Here is a 21,421-nt window from a genome sequence, read left to right as displayed (position 1 = left end):
AATATATTCCCAATATAAAACAAGGGATGCCAGAATAATCAAATGGAGAGGCATGACTTGAGTACAGGCTCCAGAGGCCTCCAGTGTTTTTGAATCCAGGAACTGTTTTTCCTTATGGCATATGTCATGTGGACAAGAAGTCACTACCAAGTTATGTAGTATTTTACCTTTATTTCCTAGGAAGATTAAACTTTTGCATTCACATTTTATATCTGGGCAGGAAAGATTATGTCCCATCATGTCTGTTTCCCCACTACAGAAACATTGAACCCATTGGCCAGTTTCAATCAAATTGATAAATGACTAGAAATTTTACACACATGATCTTACCCATGTGTTATTAATTGGATATTAAATGTTCATATGTCCAAACCCCTTCAACAATTTCACTGAGCTAGACTCTAAAATTAAGTTGTTATGAGGCAAGACAGAAAGCACTCATGAGTTAAAGAAAAAATAAAATACAAGAAATAAAAGAACAAAAATAACAGATCAAGATTAGCGTTACTCAGCAAACTACTAAGTGATCTTGAAAAGGAACAGTTTGATAGAGACAAAATTATCCAGGATAGCTTCTACTGGTAAGAAATAAAACTAGCTGCAAAAAGTTGCTGAAAGCTGTCATGTCACTGAGTAATAAAGTGGCAAATGAATACACAAATGAAAAATAGGTGGTTATCCGCAGAAACACTCTGAGCGAGAAAAAATGCAAAACATGCATACCTGATGTTGTACTTTAAGTTAACCAGTAAGACAGAAAAGTCGAACTAACTATGAAGGTACCTGAAAGTGCTCAATGCCCAACAGAAATAAGAGGCATGAGAAGGAAGGGAAGGAGGAAGAAGGGGAGGGAAGAAAAGAGAAAGGGAGAAAAGAAGGGAGGAAGGAGGAAAAAAAAAGAAAAAAAGAAAGAAGAAAAAAAGAAAAAAGAAACAAAACATCATCTCACTGCATGAACCCATGTTGTGCTCACCTCTTGAAGAAGTTTCCATTTAGCATATGACAAAAATAATATAGCAGAACTATAAATATTACATAGAAGAAAGATGAGCATAAAAGGTGCATGAAATGGCTTCTATATGTACAGATATTTTTAACTTGCAAAAGGGGTGATACCATACAGAGATATAAAACAGTTTTGAAACTAGCGATGTGGAAAAAGTGAATAAAGAATGATTTGACAAGTTTGCGTAATCAAAGAAGTGGAAGGGAATTCAAAGGAATCTTCTGTTAAATCAAAGTAGATTTTTTTTCCCACACTGAATAAAGAAATTGCAAATATATCACTGCCACAGGATGTTTCAAATAGTATAAGGATGTTTTAAAACAATCAGATAAATATTTAGTAATAATGGGCATTTTTTAAAAATGTATACCAGACAGGGATATAACAAGGCTTCTGACTAGCAGAAGATGGGAGGGTATAATCAAAATGTACCTTCCTCACAATCGTACTTTCATTCCAGATGTTTATTTTTATTCACTTCATCTAAACTGGTTCAGAGATCCTAATGGTCCAAACCATGCTTTACAAAAAGAAACAAACAACCAAAACATGACCAGATCACTAGGACAGGGAGCAGCCTTATGCTCCTGCTGAGGAAAAGGATGAGAACAACATCTACCTAATATCATGGAATCAATATGGATGAGAGATGTTAGAACTGCCATAAAAAGAAAAATAATCACAGCTCCTGGCCTTGAAAATTACATCTGCTTTCAGTTGATGAATCTCTGTTACCTCAGGTGGCTTAAGGCTTTGATTTAGACCAGGATAGTAATAATATCATTCTTGTGTAGACTCTCCAGTGTCTATTGAGAAATGAACTACCGTTTCAACTTTTAATTGATTTTTTTCTAAAATAAATACTAATCACAAGACAGCTCAACTGAAAACCAGTCTTAAATTATTCTCATGTTCAGGGAATCAAAATCTTTCACTCTCTATACAGAATGGAAACACAGAAACAATTATAACTGTTTTTGAACATTTCTTAAACTTCAGTGACTGACTGCTAGACAAATAACATTCCTACACATAGTCAGCCCCCTTACTGGGCTAACCTGAAGAAAAGTAACAGATACTGCCAAGGAGCAGGGGGTTACAGGAACTAGGGGAAAAAAAAAAAATCAGCAGTGAGACAGTAAATCAGCTCACCAATGTCAATATTGGCATTGTGTGTTATTAAGTTTGCTTTTTCCTTTCCCTTTTGTACATCTTTTAATTGTTTTGCATTTCACATGGTGGTCTTATATGCATTTATTTGACATGGTTTCAGATAAGCCTTGGGATCCCTTGGTAACACTAAAGCATTCCTCACAGAAGAATAAGGTAAAGCTGCAAACTAAGACACCGGTGCACTGTAAACAGTAACCATGTCACTGACGTGCTTTGCAATGCCTCCAAAGAGTGTGAGAATGAGGCTCATTTCAGCTACATCAGCCTACTGGCGAGCTGGCAATACAGCTGTCAGCAAAGTGGTACTGAAAACAAAGGCTTCCTGGCAGGAGAAAAGACAACTGTACACTTCAACTCCAAAATTTCACACGGCACTTGTCAAAATATATTTACAACTGAAAACTAATATACATACATAATATACAAAGTCTACCCTCTTTTACTTTAAAGCCATTCCCCCTTGTCCCATTACTGCACCCTCTGACAGAGTCCCTCCTCAACCTTCCTGTAGGCCCCCTTCAGGTACTGGCAGGCCACTATAAGGTCTCCCTGGAGCCTTCTCTTCTCCAGGCTCAACAACCCCAACACCTCAGCCTGTCTTCATAGGAGAGGTGCTCTAGCCCTCTAAGCATCTTTGTGGCCCTCTTCTGGACCGTCTCTAACAAGCTCATGTCTTATGCTGGGGGGCCCCAGAGCTGAACGCAGGGCTCCAGGTGGGGTCTCATGGGAGCAGAGCAGAGGGGGACAATAACCTTCCTCACCTTGCTGGCCATGCTTCTGTTGATGCAGCCCAGGACACGGTTGGCTTTCTGGGCTACGAGTGCACACTGCCAGCTCCTGTTGGGCTTCTTATCCACCAACATCCCCAGGGCCTTCTCCTCAGGGCTGCTCTCAATCCATTCTCCACCCAGCCTGTGTGCTTGGGATTGCCCCGGCCCAGGTGCAGCACCTTGCACTTGGCCTTGTTGAACCTCATGAGGTTCGCACAGGCCCACCTCTCAGGCCTGTCCAGGTCCCTCTGGATGGCACCCCTTCCCTCCTGTGTGTCAACTGCACCACGCAGCTTGGTGTCATCAGCAAACTTGAAAAAGTCTGAGTAAGTTTTTAACGATGGAACTTGCATCAGTGTTTCTTCTGCAAATTATGTATGTCTACCAAGTTATTTACACAGAGAAATTGCTTCATGAAAGACAGCACAAAAAGCTAATTTGTGTAACAACATCACACCAGAAGGCTACATTGAAATGAAAAATATAGCCACCCCATTCCAAACAGTAGTCTGTACAACACTGTATTACTGTGTATCAGGATTATTTAAATGCATTGTTACAGACTGCCTTACAGCTCCCAACTGCCCAGAAATCAAATGTAGTTTTGAACTCAATATGTAAGCATAGTTAAAAATAAAAATTAAGATGCAGACTCTTTTTGGGACAGTTAAAAACTAAACATGATACTGCCCTACATACTGGTTTACAGCCTCTGACATTCAAGACCTGTATTGCCACTTCTAGTAAAGAATGAAAAATTTCGAATGAATGCTAAACACTGTAATGGCACTTCTGATTCTTTCCACTTAACAGAAAAGTACATAGCTACATAAATACAGTGGACCTTAAAAATGCCCCAAGGACAACACACTTTTTAAAAAATGGGGTCTGTTCTGAGAATGACCAAGTTGGAATTTAAGCTGGGGACAGCACAATATTTATCCCATATTTTCCACTATGAACAGATGAATACATGCAGCTCAGTGAGACAAGGCAATATTTCAGCTTTGATAGGGAAAGAGAAAGAACAAGGAGACAAAAGGCTTTTTTTTCTGTGAAAATATCATCAGTGTGATCCTCTCTTTCGAGAAGCCAGTGTTCTCAAATCCCTGGAAGGGAAGGTAAGCCATCCACCATTGCCCTGGATATCTGCATGAAATGGGGAAACCAGAATGCACTCCTGGTGCAGACATGAAGGGATCAGACAGTCCCTCCTGTCCAGACACCCTCTCCTCTGACAGTGCTCCTGCGTAGTTCCCAAACACTGCAGTGCACTGGAACAAGAACTGCCTGTCTTGCAAGTATGCCCCATCCCTTCCTGAGGGCCGTAAGGTAGAGCCTTGGCAAAAGTCCTCACATCAGCCATGTGGGGATGCCTGCAGTACATGTTGTGGGTAATCTCACCACTGCAACTTGATTAGCTCACCTTCTCTCTGAATTTGTATTGTGGTTAGAGGCATTTTTATTTACAGTAATATGAGAAAATCAGGGGGAAAAATCAGTGCACACACATTCTGAGTAGGCACTAAAATAGCCAAAGGCTATTTTTTGTGGAAATCTAAGGAGAATCCCCATGTTTTCTCGCTTTCTTGCTTTAGGGTACGTGAGGTAGAAAAACCACATTACAGCATCATCACCCTTCAAGCACAGAAAGGAAAGCAATTAAGCAACTATCCAAGCCCTTAAAATTATTAGTAGGATTTGTCCTCCCATCTGTATCTGGAAAGCTAAATTTCTTTCAAAAATAAGGATCCCTATTCTATTTCTGCCTCTGCTCATTTTTTATCTCTTTTTCAAATCCAGTATCACAGGTTCATCCATAGCTAGACCGTCAGAAAAACTTCTTTACCAATATGCATCTAAATGACATTTTGGTCTATAGCAAGCTTTACTGTTAAAAACAGAAATCAGAAGGTAAAACTAACCGGAAAAATTCAATCTCTATTTTTTCTATTCTATTTGGAAAGTAGCACTGCTGATTCCTTTGTAAATGATTGTTTGGAATCATATACAACTGAATGGCTTAAAAGCTGTTTACGTAAAAATTTATACTGTGCAAACTTTAGTGGCTTTTTTAGCTTCACTGTATTTATTAGTCATACTATCAGTATAGATTGATAAGAATAAATTTGGTATAAGTACAACTGAAATATAATTAGCAACTCGTGCAAGTGCTCTAGGTTACTTCAGAAAAGGGGTTGGAAATACAGGTGACCTTCTAGATTAAGATACCTTTCCTGGTTTTAAATACAAGATTTCTCCAAGAAGTACATGTGGAATGGTCTGTAAAATAACAAAATCTAGAAAACATTATTGATCTGCTGCACCTGCTGAGCCAATAAATAAATAAATAAATTATTCTTTAAGCATGTTTAATATATAAAAGTAACCCCATTAAGGTATAAGGATACCATTTTGATGTAAGACTCTTGCATTTAAAAGATAAGTATTTACATGGGATTTCCATAAGTATTAATCTTTTAAATAATATAGATGACAACTGTAATACTGTAGAAATTGCTCAAAACCCCAAATAAATAATCAGAAACATGTATTATGGATAAAGATACCGAAGTGGAACTTGTCAGGCACCTATGGGCTAGTGATGAGAATTGATTCCATTCAGCATGGAAACAGCTTGACACAAAGTAACCACGAGTTTGGTCTTCAAAAGAATTTTCTCATAATTATCACAAAATCATAGCTCATGCTTTCTGAGCTCAATGTGAGGTTCTGTCAAAAACAGCTACTCCCTGGACGCATATGGGTAGTTAGCTGCACTAAAGAAGAGTTTTTACATATTTTTAGCATATTTGTTAGATTAATCATCAAGTACCAAATGTAGTGTTATAGTTATCACGGTTAAAAATAAAAAGAAATAAGAAAATGCCAAGTACTAACTTGGTATTAAAATAGATATAGATACAGATGTTATAGTGAGACAAAGGAGGCAAAGGACCCCAAACATAAGCAATAGACAAATACAATTGAGAAATTTACCAAATAAAACTTGGATACCACCAGGGATACCAAAAGAATACCACCTTTTAGGACAGATTAGCAGTAGCAGTGACGATAGACTCCTCGCTTCATAATGTTTCCATATCACATTCTAAAAAAGACACTTCATTAAACACTTACTGGACTCCTTGTGTCCATATGAGTAGCAAGCAATTGTTAACCCTCTGTTAGAGGTCTGAATAGATGGACTAAGTGCACCTTCTGGCACTAAAGTCTATGAAACTAACTAAACACTGCTACATAGTGAACAGATGTAAAGACATTGGTATTTAAAGATGTTGCATCTCTTTATGAGATATTATGATGAGTCATTCCATATTTACTAAACTAAGTTGAAATTTCTTATGGTGTTTTTAGTCCTTTTAAATTTCCTTTTTTATAAATTATTTTTATTTAGTTAACTTTGAAAACAAAACAAGTATTTAAGTGTCTACTGGTTAAATACATAATTTAAAATTGTAACCAGAAGCTACTGAAATGACAAGAAACGGAACTAAGAACAGCCAAACAGTTTTTCTTTCATACCAATTCTTTCACTTGACAGTTGAGCAAGGAATTATTGAGGAAATATTACTGTCTCAACTAAAGGTCAGTAACATAAGGCGTTTCATCGGGATAAACAATAAGACAAAACAAATGACAGAAGGATGAGCATTTCTCAGTGCTGGAGAACTGGAAGCTAGTATTGGAATGAGTAGTTAAGTAGAAGGGCAGTAAGAAGCATAGAACTCAGAATCAATGGAGGGCATTGATTAAGTGAAATTCAATGTTTTGCTTTTGTGAACAGACAGGAGTGCTATTGACATTAACCCATGCTTTGAGTGGGGGTTCATTTTAGTGCTATAAATTGACGTAATATAAAGTGCTTGTTTTTTTACAGGCAGGAAGACTGAAAACTTTAAATGTTTCTAAATGGTAATGATCACTGAAGATTCTCTCTTATTATGGTTCTCAAATGACACTAAAACAAAAAGTTTATGAAAAATAACAGACAAACATACCTGCATATCCAAAATATAGCGTCATAGTCATGGAGGCTTAAAAAAGTACTTACTTGGTATGTGTCCCATAATCTGATGGTACACCGTAAAGGGACTTCTCTCATCAGCAAATTATTCATCCATCGGAAAGCAAATTGCAAGTATTTCACCTCATGCTGATCCAAGTGTACATGAACTTGTTCTGAAGACAGAATAAACAGACATTTTACTGATTATTTTCGAAGTCTTTAACTATCAAATGAACTGTCTGAAAAATAGAATACTTTGATCCCAAGCAAATAAAATGTGGTGTTCCATGCAAACTCTCGTAACTAATTAAAAATCCAAACAGAAACAACAGAAACAACTAGCTAAACAGTACATTGGGTTAAATTTTCTACCTCTGGATGGCTTAAACAACTGCTCTGAATTTAAAAAAACAAAAAAAAAAAGAAAGGCAAGGTCACGATTTCACAATATACTATAAATAATATACTAAGTTATAAAATGAAATGACTATGTACATATATCCTCAGTAACTTCCTAATCTATAAATTATTTGGGACAGGACTACAAGCAACAAGGTTTGCAAATAACATAATGGATTCCAAAAATAAAGCATTGGTAATAAAAAAGAAGACAATAATAACAAGGTAAAGAAGTATGGAGTATATGTAAAGGCTGCATTTATTCGAAGCAAAAAGAAAAGTGAGATTAATGCAATACAAAACTGTGAGCAAATTTAAATAATTACAGCTTAAACAATTTCTTAGTATCACAAATAAATACAAATAAAAAGCAGTACAAATCAATGGTTTCTAAAGCACTACTCAGTACTCATTTATTGTGGCATGTTTTCTATCTGAAAGCTGCCATAATCACTTGCATGGGTTATTTTCATCCTTAATAGAACTAATCTACTAGTGAGGCTTTTATATATTTAGCAGAATTTACCCCAAAAGGATCACATACGTTTTGATAATTGGTTTTAGCTGAGGCTCAGGTATTACAATAACACGTTGCAAACTACAACTACTTCAGAAATGCTGATGTCTTATTTTGGATAAATGAATGACAGCAAGTTTAAAGAGTTTAAAGGCTTATGCTGAAGTTATTCAAATCAGATTTTGTGGGTATATGAAAGTTTCGGTCAATATAGCTGATTTTCAGTCAACTGAAAGCTGCTGTTTCAATATGGAAGAAGTAAAAGTTTTTCAGATTTTGAAAGCAACCAACAGGGAGTTTCACCACAAGTAAGAACAGTCACAACATGTGACACCAAAGGTTTACCTAGCACAACATCCTGTTTCTAACAGTGTGTAGAAACAAATATCCATGGAGATGTATAAAGTACCGGTACTTCTCCAAAGCACCTTCTTAATGTCTATCTATCCATGGCTAAAGTATCTACATTTTTAAAATCATAACCTTCTATAAATACAGAAATATAACAAATTGTTGATGAACATCTTAAAAACATCTGTTACTGATTCTGGGATTCTTTTATTTTTATTTTTTAACTTGTAGCTATAAAGATGTGTGAATTTTCAAGTGTTTCATTTCATTTCTAATTATAACACTAACTAGGTAATTAGATACTGCTGATATATAATAGACTGAACTGCTACTACAGGATGTGAAAAGATAGAGAATGAGAATGGAGAAGTAATGAGCTTCTGGGCTTTTAATTGATCTTATCAAGTTCTGGATAACCCCCCTCCTCAGTCATTCTTGTGTACAGGAAAGTCCTACTGCATTACTCTTTTATATTGTGCCTATATACTGTCAATATTTTTAAGATTACATGAGAACTTTGTGATGGATGTTCCGCTACTCATAATAGCCTCTGCCTTCCAATCTCAAGATCCTGTGACTAATCTTCTTCCTTCCTCTGCAAAACTAATATCCTCCCATCACCTCTGAACCCTTCTTTCCTGGGCTTTTGGCAAAACTCATCAACTATCCCATCTGGGAAAAAGACAACAGCCAACATTAAGGCTAGTTCCAGGGTCTGCATACGATGACTAGCCTGTGCAAGCGCAATGAGTACCTAGCTGGCACGCAGTAACCTATCTGCTGGGCTTACTTCGCAGTCCTTCAGTAGTATTGCTATTTTGTGTAACTTTTTTTTTTCTTTTTAAATGAACAAATGAGTTTTATACAAGTTGTGGAATCCTGTATGGTGGAGTCTTCTTTAAAATGCTGATGAAGCAAGTCCTCAGTTATTGACAAGTTACTGGAAGGAGAAGACAGCCACAGTAATCACATGTGGTGCAACCTTAGAGAAACAGACTTAAGAATGAAATAAGGCAGTTAATATATACAAGTCCATATTTTGAAAACTGTATAAAGCCCAGAAGCCTTTCTGTTTTCATTTTCTACGCAGTTAGAGGCCTTGCATGCCTCAGAGGCATTAACACTAATTGAGGCCCAGGACAGAATGACTACCTGCTTTTGCTCAAGGCAAATTTAGCTGTAAGTCATACATACTGAAGTGATATACTATGTTAAATTTATTTCCAAAATGTCACATTTAGATACCTATATTGCAGAGTACTATATTTAGATAATCCATTACATCAAGCAGGATACAAAAAAGTCAGTTTTAATTTTAGTCGATACACTAGCTCACAAACCTAACATTTTTGTTCTTCACACAGTAGCAATGTATTTCATTTAATTGCTCGCAGCCATTCAAAGTAAGAAATAAAGAACAATAAATTGTGCCAATTTTTATATTTCAACCACTGTTTAATAACCATAATGAATTTCTTGAAAGTTGTTTTCTAATCTGAACAAGCTGAAAAATAGACTGCTAAACTCCGAGCATTAAATACAATTGATGCAACACTGGAACAGAAAATACAGTGACTGAAAAGGCTCATTCTTCCTGATTTGTACGTAACTGTTGTGAGTAGGGGCTATTTCACTCATAAAGGTAATTAGGACAGTGAAAATCTAAATTTACATTTTCCATTCCACTGAAAATTAGCACGTGTGCAACAAACAAGTGATGCAATTATTGTCAACTTTCAGACGTCAAGCATATTATAAAACCACACTTAACTGCAGTTGCAGTAAAATTATGTTAGTTATGAAAAATAAACATTTTTTATCAAAATTCAAAAGAAACAGGAATCATATTTAAGAAGGTTCCCAATACTTTCAATAAAACTATACATAGAAAAAGTTTGGTGAAACAAATCTTCCAATTAAAAAATAAGTACATTATACAGATGTATTCTTAAGTAGCATACCTCCAAAACCATGTATTTCGTGTACTACAAAATAAGCATTTATCATTACTTACAATTTTAATAAACACACTTACTGGATATATTAGTTTGATCACATTTAGCCACCTTAAACAGATGCTGCACCAATGATAGCCTAGTATGCATCTCTAAATCATCCTAATTTGAGTTTCTGGAATGATTTTATCTATCATATCCCTGTTAAAAACTTTGTCGCACCTATTCATTACAAGATTATATCAATAAGTGCTTTAAACTTTTAAAAGACCAAACCCCTATGTTTGTATGTATGGATCAAGATTCTCTGAAATTAATTAAATATGAGTACTGAAAGTAGCAGTGTACAGTCACAGCTAAAATTTTCAAGAAGAACCTATACATTTCATTGTTTAATGTCACCTTCTCATGCTGTTTTACTGACTTCAGATTTAAAGCGTATTTGACTACAATTATCACAAACTATAGCCACAGTTAAGAACAAAACTACAGCACGACTTAAGTGTTGTTCTGTCTAGGGAATACTGTCAGAAGAAGGGCCTAGGAAAGTTTACACATAAGCAAAGAGGAACCACAAAATAACAGTAAAATAATGTGTGAATAGCCACATTACCATAGCACAGCATGGAGCCACTGCATCCATCTGTGTAATTTATTACTTCAGGTAATTAGCCTTATACTGTTGACCTTTATTTAACGATTCCTATCAAACCTATCAATCTTTTCTGATGCTTGACTATAAACCTAATTTTCCCTTTTTTGAAAATTAAAGCTTATTTTTTATTTATAGTTCATACTTTGGCACTTCATTCTTAATCCCATTTTATCACCATTTCATACGTATTTCTGTTGTAAACATAAAAAGCACTAAGTGTTAAAACACCATCAGAAATGCAATTAAGCTATATCTGATAAATAAACAGGCCTTTTAGTACAAGCAGAGGAAGAAAAACACTTATTTGTCTTCATCAGGATCCACACAATTCCTCTTGAAGGGAGTACACTAGCTACAAGAGCAACTCCTCTGGTACCAATCCAAAACGAACAGAAAAATAGTGGCAGGGGCTTTGTTGGCACTGTCCTTTACACACAGAGTAATGCCTATGTATTGCTCCTTGACATATGAAAACAAGCCACAGAAATATGCTAATGCTCCCAATTTCAAATGGCTCTCTAGAAGGATTTTCTTCTCTCTGGACCATGACAATAAATCTGAGTATTGCAATCTAATAATTCAGAGACTAATGTAACAGAAGACAAACCAAAGAAAGTGAACGATATGAAGCACTGACATATTTCAGAAAACAATTTACTCCACATCTACTATGGATGAGAACCTCCACTGTCAAATTCATTGTTTTTGCATTAGTCACTTTGATATTTTAGAAACAACTGACATTCCAAAGAAATAAACAAAAATCATAATCAATGATCTTAGAGATAATAATACAGGCACCAAATAACAAAGCATGCTGCCTCCAAAAAACATTGTCTCAAACCAGTACAAAATGAAAACAAGACTGGCAGAAGAACAGATATATTACCAAATTATATTCTCCTCAATTTAGCGATAATTAGGTCTATTTGAATTTAGCTCACTAAATGTACTGCTACTAGCTATGACTTTGACAAATATCCTCTTCCTATACAAAAGACACAGCTGATAAAAAAAAGCCCAAGAGGCTGATCCCAAAGCAAAAGCAGAAAATGGACAGAGAGACATTCCTAGTTGCCTAGAGGAATCAAACAGGTGTAATAATTCTGGTACCCAGACCAAAATGGAGAAAATTAGGAAAAACATTAGTAGATATGCATTCAAACTAAAAGCTAAAAACACTTGCTGTGTTTCTGGGTGGAACTTGAACTTAACATTTGAACTGTAACAAATAACATGGAGAAATATGTTTGATAGACAGTTCTACTTCCAAGAAGTATTCGTTGGACTTCTGGAGCCTATTCTTCTAAATCACAACTGTGTACATTCATAGTAGGGGTCATGCTGATCACTTTTTAAATTTTGCATCATTAGACTACTTCCCCCCCCCCCTTTATTTTAATTTGCCATAAAAATTGGAAGTTTTGGCTAATTAAAAGTCAGTGTTTACAAAAGTCAGGACAAATGATTTTACCATCAGTCTTAACTAACTCTTGCTAAGATCTCTGATCCCTGTAATAGCATACAAATGTAATCTCGTCAATAAAACATAAAAATATGGATTAAAAGATACATTAAATAATTATAATGCCCAGTCAACAGCATTTAAGAGTAGATTAAAGTATAATACAGTAATTACAACCATAAAATCAGATAAAAAATTAGATGGCATTGTTAAAATGAAAAAGAGCTTTATGGCACAAATTAATTTCAAACAATTAAGAAATGCTTACAAGATTTTTAATCACTTCAGCATCAAGCCGATGTATAAAGAAGGACCTTATTAATCAGTGATTTTCAACAGCAGCAGTAAGATCTAAATAAATTCTATTCCCATTTCCGATTCAAAAGTCTTCCGTATGGTTAAAGAATGCAAAAATCTTTTCAACTATTACAATTAGAGCTTTTTTCCCCAGATACTTCAATACATTTTTAGTTGAAAATTGCAGGTGTCAGTAAAATGCTTTAGAACATAATTAAACATGAACATAATTTTGCATGCATGATTAAGTATTCTTTAACCATACTTTAAAGAAATCATTAGCATGACTGAATGCATAACAAGGATTGATCAAATGTCACCTATTACCATAGTTTCACCTTCAGCTCATTGTATGAACACCCAAGATTCAAATTAAAAAACGAACAAATTAGTTTATCTATATCAATCACGGTATATTGAGCAGATCCCTAATAAGTTGTTTAATAAGAAAATGTATTAGTCTTTGTTGATATTTTGACTTTTTGAGAATCACATTTTCAGAAACAGAAAAAGGAAAATTTTTCTCTGCAGTTTAAAATGTTCAATCAGCACAGAAACTGAATATCCTTTAGAGGGTATTGAAGTATCAAAAGTACAAAAACCATGTCTCTAAAGTACTTTGGGGGCTTAATTCACCATACAAAATTAAGTTCTTATCAGAACCATGAAACATTTGTGTTTCAACCATTGGACAGTTCTACAGAAATAGATGTGTTTAGCTCTCAGAACAAGAACCTGTTAAATGCCAGGTACCAACTCAATGCTCAGAGAAGTAACTGTAGGAATCCCAATGGAGGTCTGGACGTTTAGCACCCCAGAAATAACACTCAGCTTTTAATTCTGACACTCAACTACACAAACATTAGAAAAAAAATAATTCCAGGTGCACTAACCCTATACTAATGAGGGACGTTTTATAAACATCCCCAATTAACTAACACAATGCATAAATATTGAATATTATACCAAACAACCTTTTAGAAGGTTGCATAGAATCATACAATCATTAAGGTTGGAAAAGACCTCCAAGACCATCTGCTCCAACCACCCCCTACCACCAGTGTCACCCACTAAACCCTGTCCCTAAGCACCACGTCCAACCTCTCCTTGAACACCCCCAGGGACGGTGACTCCACCACCTCCCTGGGCAACCCGTCCCAGTGCCTGACTGCTCTTTCTGAGAAGAAATGTCTCCTCATTTCCAGCCTGAACCTCCTCTGGCACAATTTGAGGCCATTCCCTCTAGTCCTGTCACTGGTTACCTGTGAGAAGAGGCCGACCCCCAGCTCCCCACAGCTTCCTTTCAGGCAGTTGTAGAGAGCAATGAGGTCTCCCCTGGGTCTCCTCTTCTCCAGACCAAACAACCCCAGTGCCCTCTGCCACTCCTCACAGGACTTGTTCTCCAGACCCCTCACCAGCTTCATAGCCCTTCTCTGGACATGTTCTAGGGCCTCGATGTCCTTCTTGTAGTGAGGGGCCCACAGCTGAACACAGCACTCGAGGTGCAGCCTCACCAGAGCAGAGTACAGGGGGACGATCACCTCCCTGGTCCTGCTGGCTACACTATGCCTGATACAAGCCAGGAAAAAAGCAAACATTTCAACATCTAAAGCAAATTCTTCAAAGCATGAGAAGTGCAGAAAGTGGTGCAAAGAAATACGATCTTTCACTGTGTATACGCAAAAATACATATAAAAAAATTTTTTAATTAAGTTTTATGAAGAACTTGTTCTGCATGCATGTACACAACACAAAGAAAAATATACAAAAGATTCATATTTTATTTTCTCTGCATCCAAATAGCAAAAAATATATGCAAAGTATAAATTTAAGGCACGTAATGAAAGTATTTTATTACAATTTTCTTGATTGAAAAGTCCTTATTAGTGTCATTATTCACAGAACTGCAGTCATCTGACCAAGACATTTGCAATCCAAGAAGAAAATAGAGTATGATTAGCGAAGCTAAGATTAATTTGACAAGAACACTAAAAGAAAACACTTTATCTAAGTTAAATTTCATTCAAAGTGAAAGAAATACATTTACAGTATGACAGCAATAAAAAGGTGCTGTAAAATCTTTAGTATACTGTGGATTTAAATGGTGAAAGAACATTTTAACTGTATCTCAGTGTTAAGTAAAAATATTCGCCCAAACAATACAATGATGTAGTAATTATTAAAACATTCATTATTTGAAACTGTTGGAATAGAGCAGCTTTTATTTTGCTCTAAAAATAATTTCCTTTCTTTGGCATTTTTTCTCCTGTATACAATCTTAGAACTGAAATAAACTAGAAATTGTCCAAATTAAGAATAATCATATGTAAGAATGTCTTTAGTTAACTCTCTAAATCAGATGTAAAATGTAGCTGAAATCTAAATAAGCTTCCATATTGCAAAGACAAAATACAGTACTGTTTTTATTTTATTTTATTTTATTTGGTATTTTTCCATTACTTATATTTTTAAAGAAGAAAAATAATACATAAAGTAACAGTATAAGTTTCTTAAATTATTTTAAAACCATTTTTTTTTATTTTTTATTTTTTTGCTATTGAAATTGGGCTCAGGTCTAATTTTGCAAAAAGATCTGGTAAAAGAATGAGGAACACTAATAAAACAAAAATTTATTTCAATACAAGAGAACATAAGCAGGGATCAGGCTGTTCTGCACACTGATGCAAACTCCATCAATTGTTCGTTAAGAGATTAGAAAAAAATCTTCCCAAACTTTCCCTCACAGCAGATGAATATTTATACTAAGCTGAGTCGTAAATACTATCATTACAGTTTAGTCTACTACTAATGAAAAGCTGACTTGAACAAAAAATAAATTTAATGTCTGTTTTATTTTTGTCTAAACTGTCTTTTTGATAATTTAGAGAATGCCATGCAATTTTACCAATTTATATATTTTATCAGTTTATATGAAAATCCAAGACTACTTCTACATACAGTTGTTCAGCCTTCTCCAAATGGCTACCTGAAATTACAAGACGTTTTCCTTTACTGAAGAACTTGAGACTCTCTCAAAGCCTGAAACCAACCAAATGTTAAACATCTGAAAATTCTAAAAACACAAATCCTGAGTTAATTTTGGCATTCCTACAACGTTTCTTTGTTTTCAAGACCAAACGAAGCAATAGTTGAAGACAGCATCACGCGAGTGTGCCTCTTCACAAACCATGAGATGGATCATGATTTACAGCAGAAAAGCATAATAGAAAATGTAACTATTTACAAGAGATAGCTTATTGATCCTCACTCTCAATACTTTTGCATAATTCTTAGAACAACCTGAATGATGAGGAGGAGGAGAAAAATGAGATGGAGTTTGAAGACAAAACATTATTCAATCTGGTCTATAACTTTTTTTTTTTTATATTATTATTATTAACTCCATTGAACACAGGTCATTAAAAATATTTTCTGGAGTTTAGGCTGAGATTATGATCAAATTATCAGAATATCTTGGCTGTTTCAAATCTACTGCAATGTTTGGCACTGTACACACAATGACAGTCACTGAGAGGAGTTGCAATTCATAAGGCTGGGTTAATGAAGGTTGCTTGAATCACTAACATAATGCATTAACACTATCCAAAGGGTGAGGTATCACTTTTCATACACTGGTAACCTATTATGATTAGCAAACAAGCTGTACAAGCTTCACCCACTCACGCAGCTATTCATTATGTTAAGGTTCTCTTCACCATTCAATTACCCAACATCAAGAAAACAATGTGACACCACAGTAACAACAGGAATATTATTTTCTTCCACAATAACTGTAATTAGCAATTAGGATATTCACAGTTAGAATAAATCGCTAAGATTTCTTTTTTAAAAACAAAGCTATTGAACTCATACCAACCATATATTTCTCTTTAGCTGCAGTATAACAGGCTCAATATAAAGATAAAAGGGGAAAGAAAATAGAGAAAAGGATGATAAAACAATTTAATTTAACTATATAATGATTCTACCAAAAAGCCAAATGGATCAGTATCCTTTATCTGAGGCATCAACCAAAAGTTTATGAAATAACAGCAGTACACATCCACCATTGCCAATCTAATGACTAAAACTTTTATTTTAATCTTTCATGAATTTTGGTGTTTTCCTGGCAAAAAAGAAAAAAAAAAAAAAAAAAGAGGAACTGAGTGGTGGACACTCGTCTGCAAAAAAAAAAAAAAAAAAAGTAGCAGTGGGAATATTGAAAAATGCCTATCTTTTTCTATCCAAAGCTTAATTGTTCCACCATATTATAAAGGTTGTGATCAGCAGTACAAAGACAGCTAATTACTAATGGCATCCCTCAGGGATCAATACTGGGGCCAATATTGTGCAACACCTGCATTTATGACTGGGATGATGGCACAGAGTGCACTCTCAGCTGGTTTATGGATGATACGAGATTGGGAGGAGTGACTCATTGAAAGTCAGGGCTGCTATTCAGAGGGATCTTGGCAGGCTGAAGAAATGGCTGACAGGAACCTCACAAAGTTCAGGAGAGGCAATTGCAACATCCTATATGTGGGATGGAACAGCCCCATGCAACAGCACTGACTGAAAATCAGCTGGCTGGAAATCAGCTTTGCCAAAAAGGACTTAGGGGCATGGAGGACCACAGGCAGAGCTCAGTCAGCGTCCTTGTAGCAAAGGCAGCCAACTGTACACTGGGCTTTCTAAGCAAGAGAGAAGCCAACAGGTCAGGAGAAGTAATTCTTCCTCTGTGTTCAACACTTGTGAGACCATCTCTGCACCTGCATGTCCAGTGCTGGAGCGCTGGCATACAAGACCAATGAAGTGCCAATGAAGGTAGTTAGGAAGCTGGAACGCTCTACAGGAGAGGAGGCTGACAGAGCTGGGTTTGTTCAGCCTTCAGAAGAAATGTCTATGAACAACTGCAACTACCAATTGGGATGGGGGGGTGTAGAGAAGATGGAATTAGGTTCTTCTCAGAGGTGTACAGAGATAAAAGACAGTGTACATCAATTCCATAAAAGGAAATTCTAATTACTTGTATTGAAAAAAAAGAGTCACAGTGATTTTTTGGTAGTCATTTGATGGTAGTCAAAGCCTTGCACAGTCTTACGCAAAGAAGCTGCAGAATCACCTCCATACCTGGGGATGAGAGCTGGGGTCTGGACCAATGACTTGTAGACTCACTCAACCTAAATAGTTTTAGGATTCTGTTATGTCAACTACATCCACATTTTACAGGTTTCCTTTTCAAACAGCAGTGACAGCTTTTTAAAACACCTCATAACTTCTACTATTATTCTATATAAAAATGTATAATTAGATTTCTCTCACTCTGAAATGTTATAATCCCATTAGTCACTGTTTGTTTGTTTGTTTTAAATAGCTTCCTTTAACATCTTTCCCACATATGCTACAGGTATGTCATATGGATAATGCGCACCGTAAAATATCCCTGCAATAATGCAATCAATTTCTTAAAGTTAGGATTTTGCTTTGCTTTTTCCAACTACGTTGCTCAGAACAAGGCAGCCATCTTCAACCACTCACCTACATGAGCAATCTACCCTTAACAGTAATCTCAGATGTTACTTTGGAAGTGCTTGAGACAGTATGAAGAATCAATAATAACTAGCAAACATAATTTCTATGAAAAACTACCAAAAAATTAGTATTTCTAGTGTAGAAAAGTTATTGTTCAATACACATCTTTATTTAATAAAAAAAAAAACTTGGCAGTTATCTACAGCCACAGTCTGACGAAGAATCTGGCATTCTCTGTAGCTCGAAGTAAAAATACGTGTTGTGTTGGCTGCCTCCTTTTCCTAAATACTACACAATTTAGATCAACAAATATTGGAGACTAAGTTGTGACCACATTTAGAAAGATAAACAACTGCAACTTTTGATACAGCAGTACTTCAATAATGTCCTATTAAATACAGTTCTATTAAAAAAAATTGTTTCAAAACAAATAAAAATCAGGAACATACACTTCAGTTGCAGTTAGTTTACTAATTGCAGTTGGTAAACTGCAACTAAATTGTCCTAGTAAAGGACAGTTTAAGAACAAACATATTTCCTACAACTGTCTTTTTTTAAGTGTAAACCCTTCAAAATAACACTTCACGAACTTAATCGAGAAAGTTATTTAACTACTTCTCTAAAGCACCGAAGGTACAAATCAGCCTTCAGCAATTCTTCCTGTCAATGTAATATTCCTGTCAATATACTGTATACTTATTTTTATTAAACAGAATAATGAGTCTTATTATCAGAATGACATTAAAAATGTGTTTAAGTAATTTATTGACCAAGCTTAGGAAGTTATTTATAGGTATTATAAATATACACTTTATTTAAAGTGCATTAGCTTCTATAAATAACTGAAATTTAAACACCAATATTGATATAAAAATAAAGTAACATATAAAAATCCATACTGCAAACAGTTAGATGATTTCTGAAGTAACAAAATAAACTGCTTTTAAAATGTTCATATATAAACATTTTGCTACCTTACGTACAGAAGCATCCCTTTTTTATATTCATGTACATATTAAAAAATACATCTACATCGGTTTTACATACATTTACATTGCTAGCATAATATTATATAAACATTGTTCTCGTACATTATGTAATATGAATAATATTACATAAACTTTGTTAAGAATATTCAACATCCTAAACAGACAGGAAGAGCTTTTTCAAAATTCAGATTGTAAACACATGCAGGCCAACCCAAAATCTGCTATGGAAAGCACTGGCACAAGAAAAACTCACAATATGTATAATGAAAAGACAGAATTAATCTTTTCAAGCAGATTATCAAATATTAAGCTACATAAAATATTTTTTTTTCTATTTCATCACTGACAGGCTAGTGTCACAAATATATGGTTGGTTCTGCTTGGCAACATTTCGTTAATACTTTGTTCATTAATTTAACAAACTACCAAGAGAGTATGTTTAGAATGGGCCAGCATTATCTCTTGAATTTCATTTAATTAAACTCTGCTCTAGCAATATGACAGTCAGCATTTCATGAAGGGAATTATTTTAAGGATGAAGGTAGAAGATATTTCAAAGTGCCCTGCTAAAACATGAAAGCATAATCTAAAATTGCCCCTGCATAGACTGTAATTTATCTATAATATTAAAGATGTTATTTCCAGAGTTCATAATTAATTGGATTCCACAGAGAAATTATTCAGGCATTCCAGATAGCAAAATGATGCACAAAGGCACAAAACATAGTGCCGAAGGACAACTATAAACAACCACTGTGACTTGCCTGAATTACAACAATCATTGAGCTTAATATGAAATGAATACCAGCTGCCTTTTGTATGTGGTCATTACTCTGCTGCAAAGAAATTGCCACTGAATTTTGATTATATTGCCTTAATAAAAAGTAATGAAAGTGGCTCATGCTCTAGCAGCTTTCTTTTAAATGATATAGGACAGTGATCTTGCAAAGGCCAGCGTGCCACAAATTGATCGAGTGTGACATCTCTGAGGAAGGCTATGTTACTCCACCATTGTATGGAGCAGCAGTGATATTGGCTAGACTTCTTGCAAACATTTTAACTAACCACTTTCAATGAAAGACCATTTAGAAATTAGGTCAGCTTTTAAGACTTACCATCGATCCGACTAACAAGTTCTTCCAACATTTTCACTTTCTTTTGAATTCCTGGCTGTGCAAATGTGTAATTATCCTAAAAAAGAAACCATATACAAGTATAAGTTTATGAAAAATTAGAAATTATTTTACCCCAAGTACTTATTGCAACCCATTTATTTTTCTTATGTTTGCTTAAGGTGCTCATGTTTTGTTTTTACATTTCCTGTCTCTACACTTCAGTAGCAAATCATCACACTCTACCAACCTATTTAAGAGTCCCTGTCTCTTAACAGCATACCTTACAGCTGGTGGTATATCAACTGCTCACTACTTGCTAATTTAGTGCCCCTGAAGTTACATCTATATTGTGGAAGTCTAAAGAGCTTTAAAAGGCTGTCTTCTTAAATGCCAAAACTTGCCACTCTATCAATTTTTTTTAAGGCAATTTCTTTTTCCCCACCATAAATTTCCAATTTTATCACAAATAATCTAGAAAATATAAAAATTTAGATCCTAATCAGTGACAGGATAAGAATTTCATCCTTAGAAGTTCAGAATAATGCCTTCCAGCAGTGGGAGAAATCAAAGCTCTATTTCGATCGAGTCATGACTGCTCTGAACCTAAGGTCAAAGCTCAAACAATGAATCAAAATCTAACATGTGAACTATACAGCTAAAATGGCAGGGCATTTGGATGTATTTGTATGAAAGCATTAACTCTAACTTGATTTTTTGTTTGTTTATACATTTATATATTTATTTATTTATTTAAAGAATGATAACTGATAGTTCCAGAAGTATTGTGCTCAAAGTACAGCAGTATGGTACTCAATTACATACCATACAGCAGATCCTCTGTAAAAGTAACTTCAGGTATTTAATAATGAAAGCCAATGCAGAGCTAGAACACCACCACTTCCATCATTCACCTCTTCCCTGTCTATGAATCTAACACAGTTCTCTTTCTCAAAGTATCACTTACACCATATACATCTGAAAATGCAATCCAAAACTGCCATCATGGATTTTAGAACAGTTAAGTTTGCTCTTCACTATATTTGATCATTTTTTGATCAAATGACCATTTGATCGTTTGAACTATTCATTTCTTTTCCTATTCATTGTTTCAGATGCAAATGAACACAGTTGAGGGTCACTCTTCTACTTGTGCTCACTCATCTATCT

General features: G+C 35.1%; 1 protein-coding gene across 3 annotated transcripts in view; it reads right to left on the bottom strand.

Moving 5' to 3' along the window:
- The window catches only part of TBC1D22A (TBC1 domain family member 22A), a 174,696-nt gene that overhangs the window by 75,709 nt on the left and 77,566 nt on the right, over positions 1-21,421 (bottom strand). For all 3 annotated transcript variants that reach the window (XM_035549298.2, XM_035549299.2, XM_050708281.1), the window contains exons 10-11: positions 20,255-20,330; positions 7,025-7,152 (exon numbers count right to left, since the gene is read on the bottom strand). In XM_035549298.2, coding sequence (XP_035405191.1) covers positions 7,025-7,152; positions 20,255-20,330 — 204 coding nt within the window. The remainder of the gene's footprint in view (positions 1-7,024; positions 7,153-20,254; positions 20,331-21,421) is intronic.

Source organism: Cygnus atratus, chromosome 1 (genome assembly GCF_013377495.2).
Source record: "Cygnus atratus isolate AKBS03 ecotype Queensland, Australia chromosome 1, CAtr_DNAZoo_HiC_assembly, whole genome shotgun sequence".
Classification (NCBI taxonomy): Eukaryota; Metazoa; Chordata; class Aves; order Anseriformes; family Anatidae; genus Cygnus; species Cygnus atratus.
The sequence above is the reverse complement of the archived record's forward strand: the minus strand, read 5'-3'. Positions and strand labels throughout refer to the sequence as shown.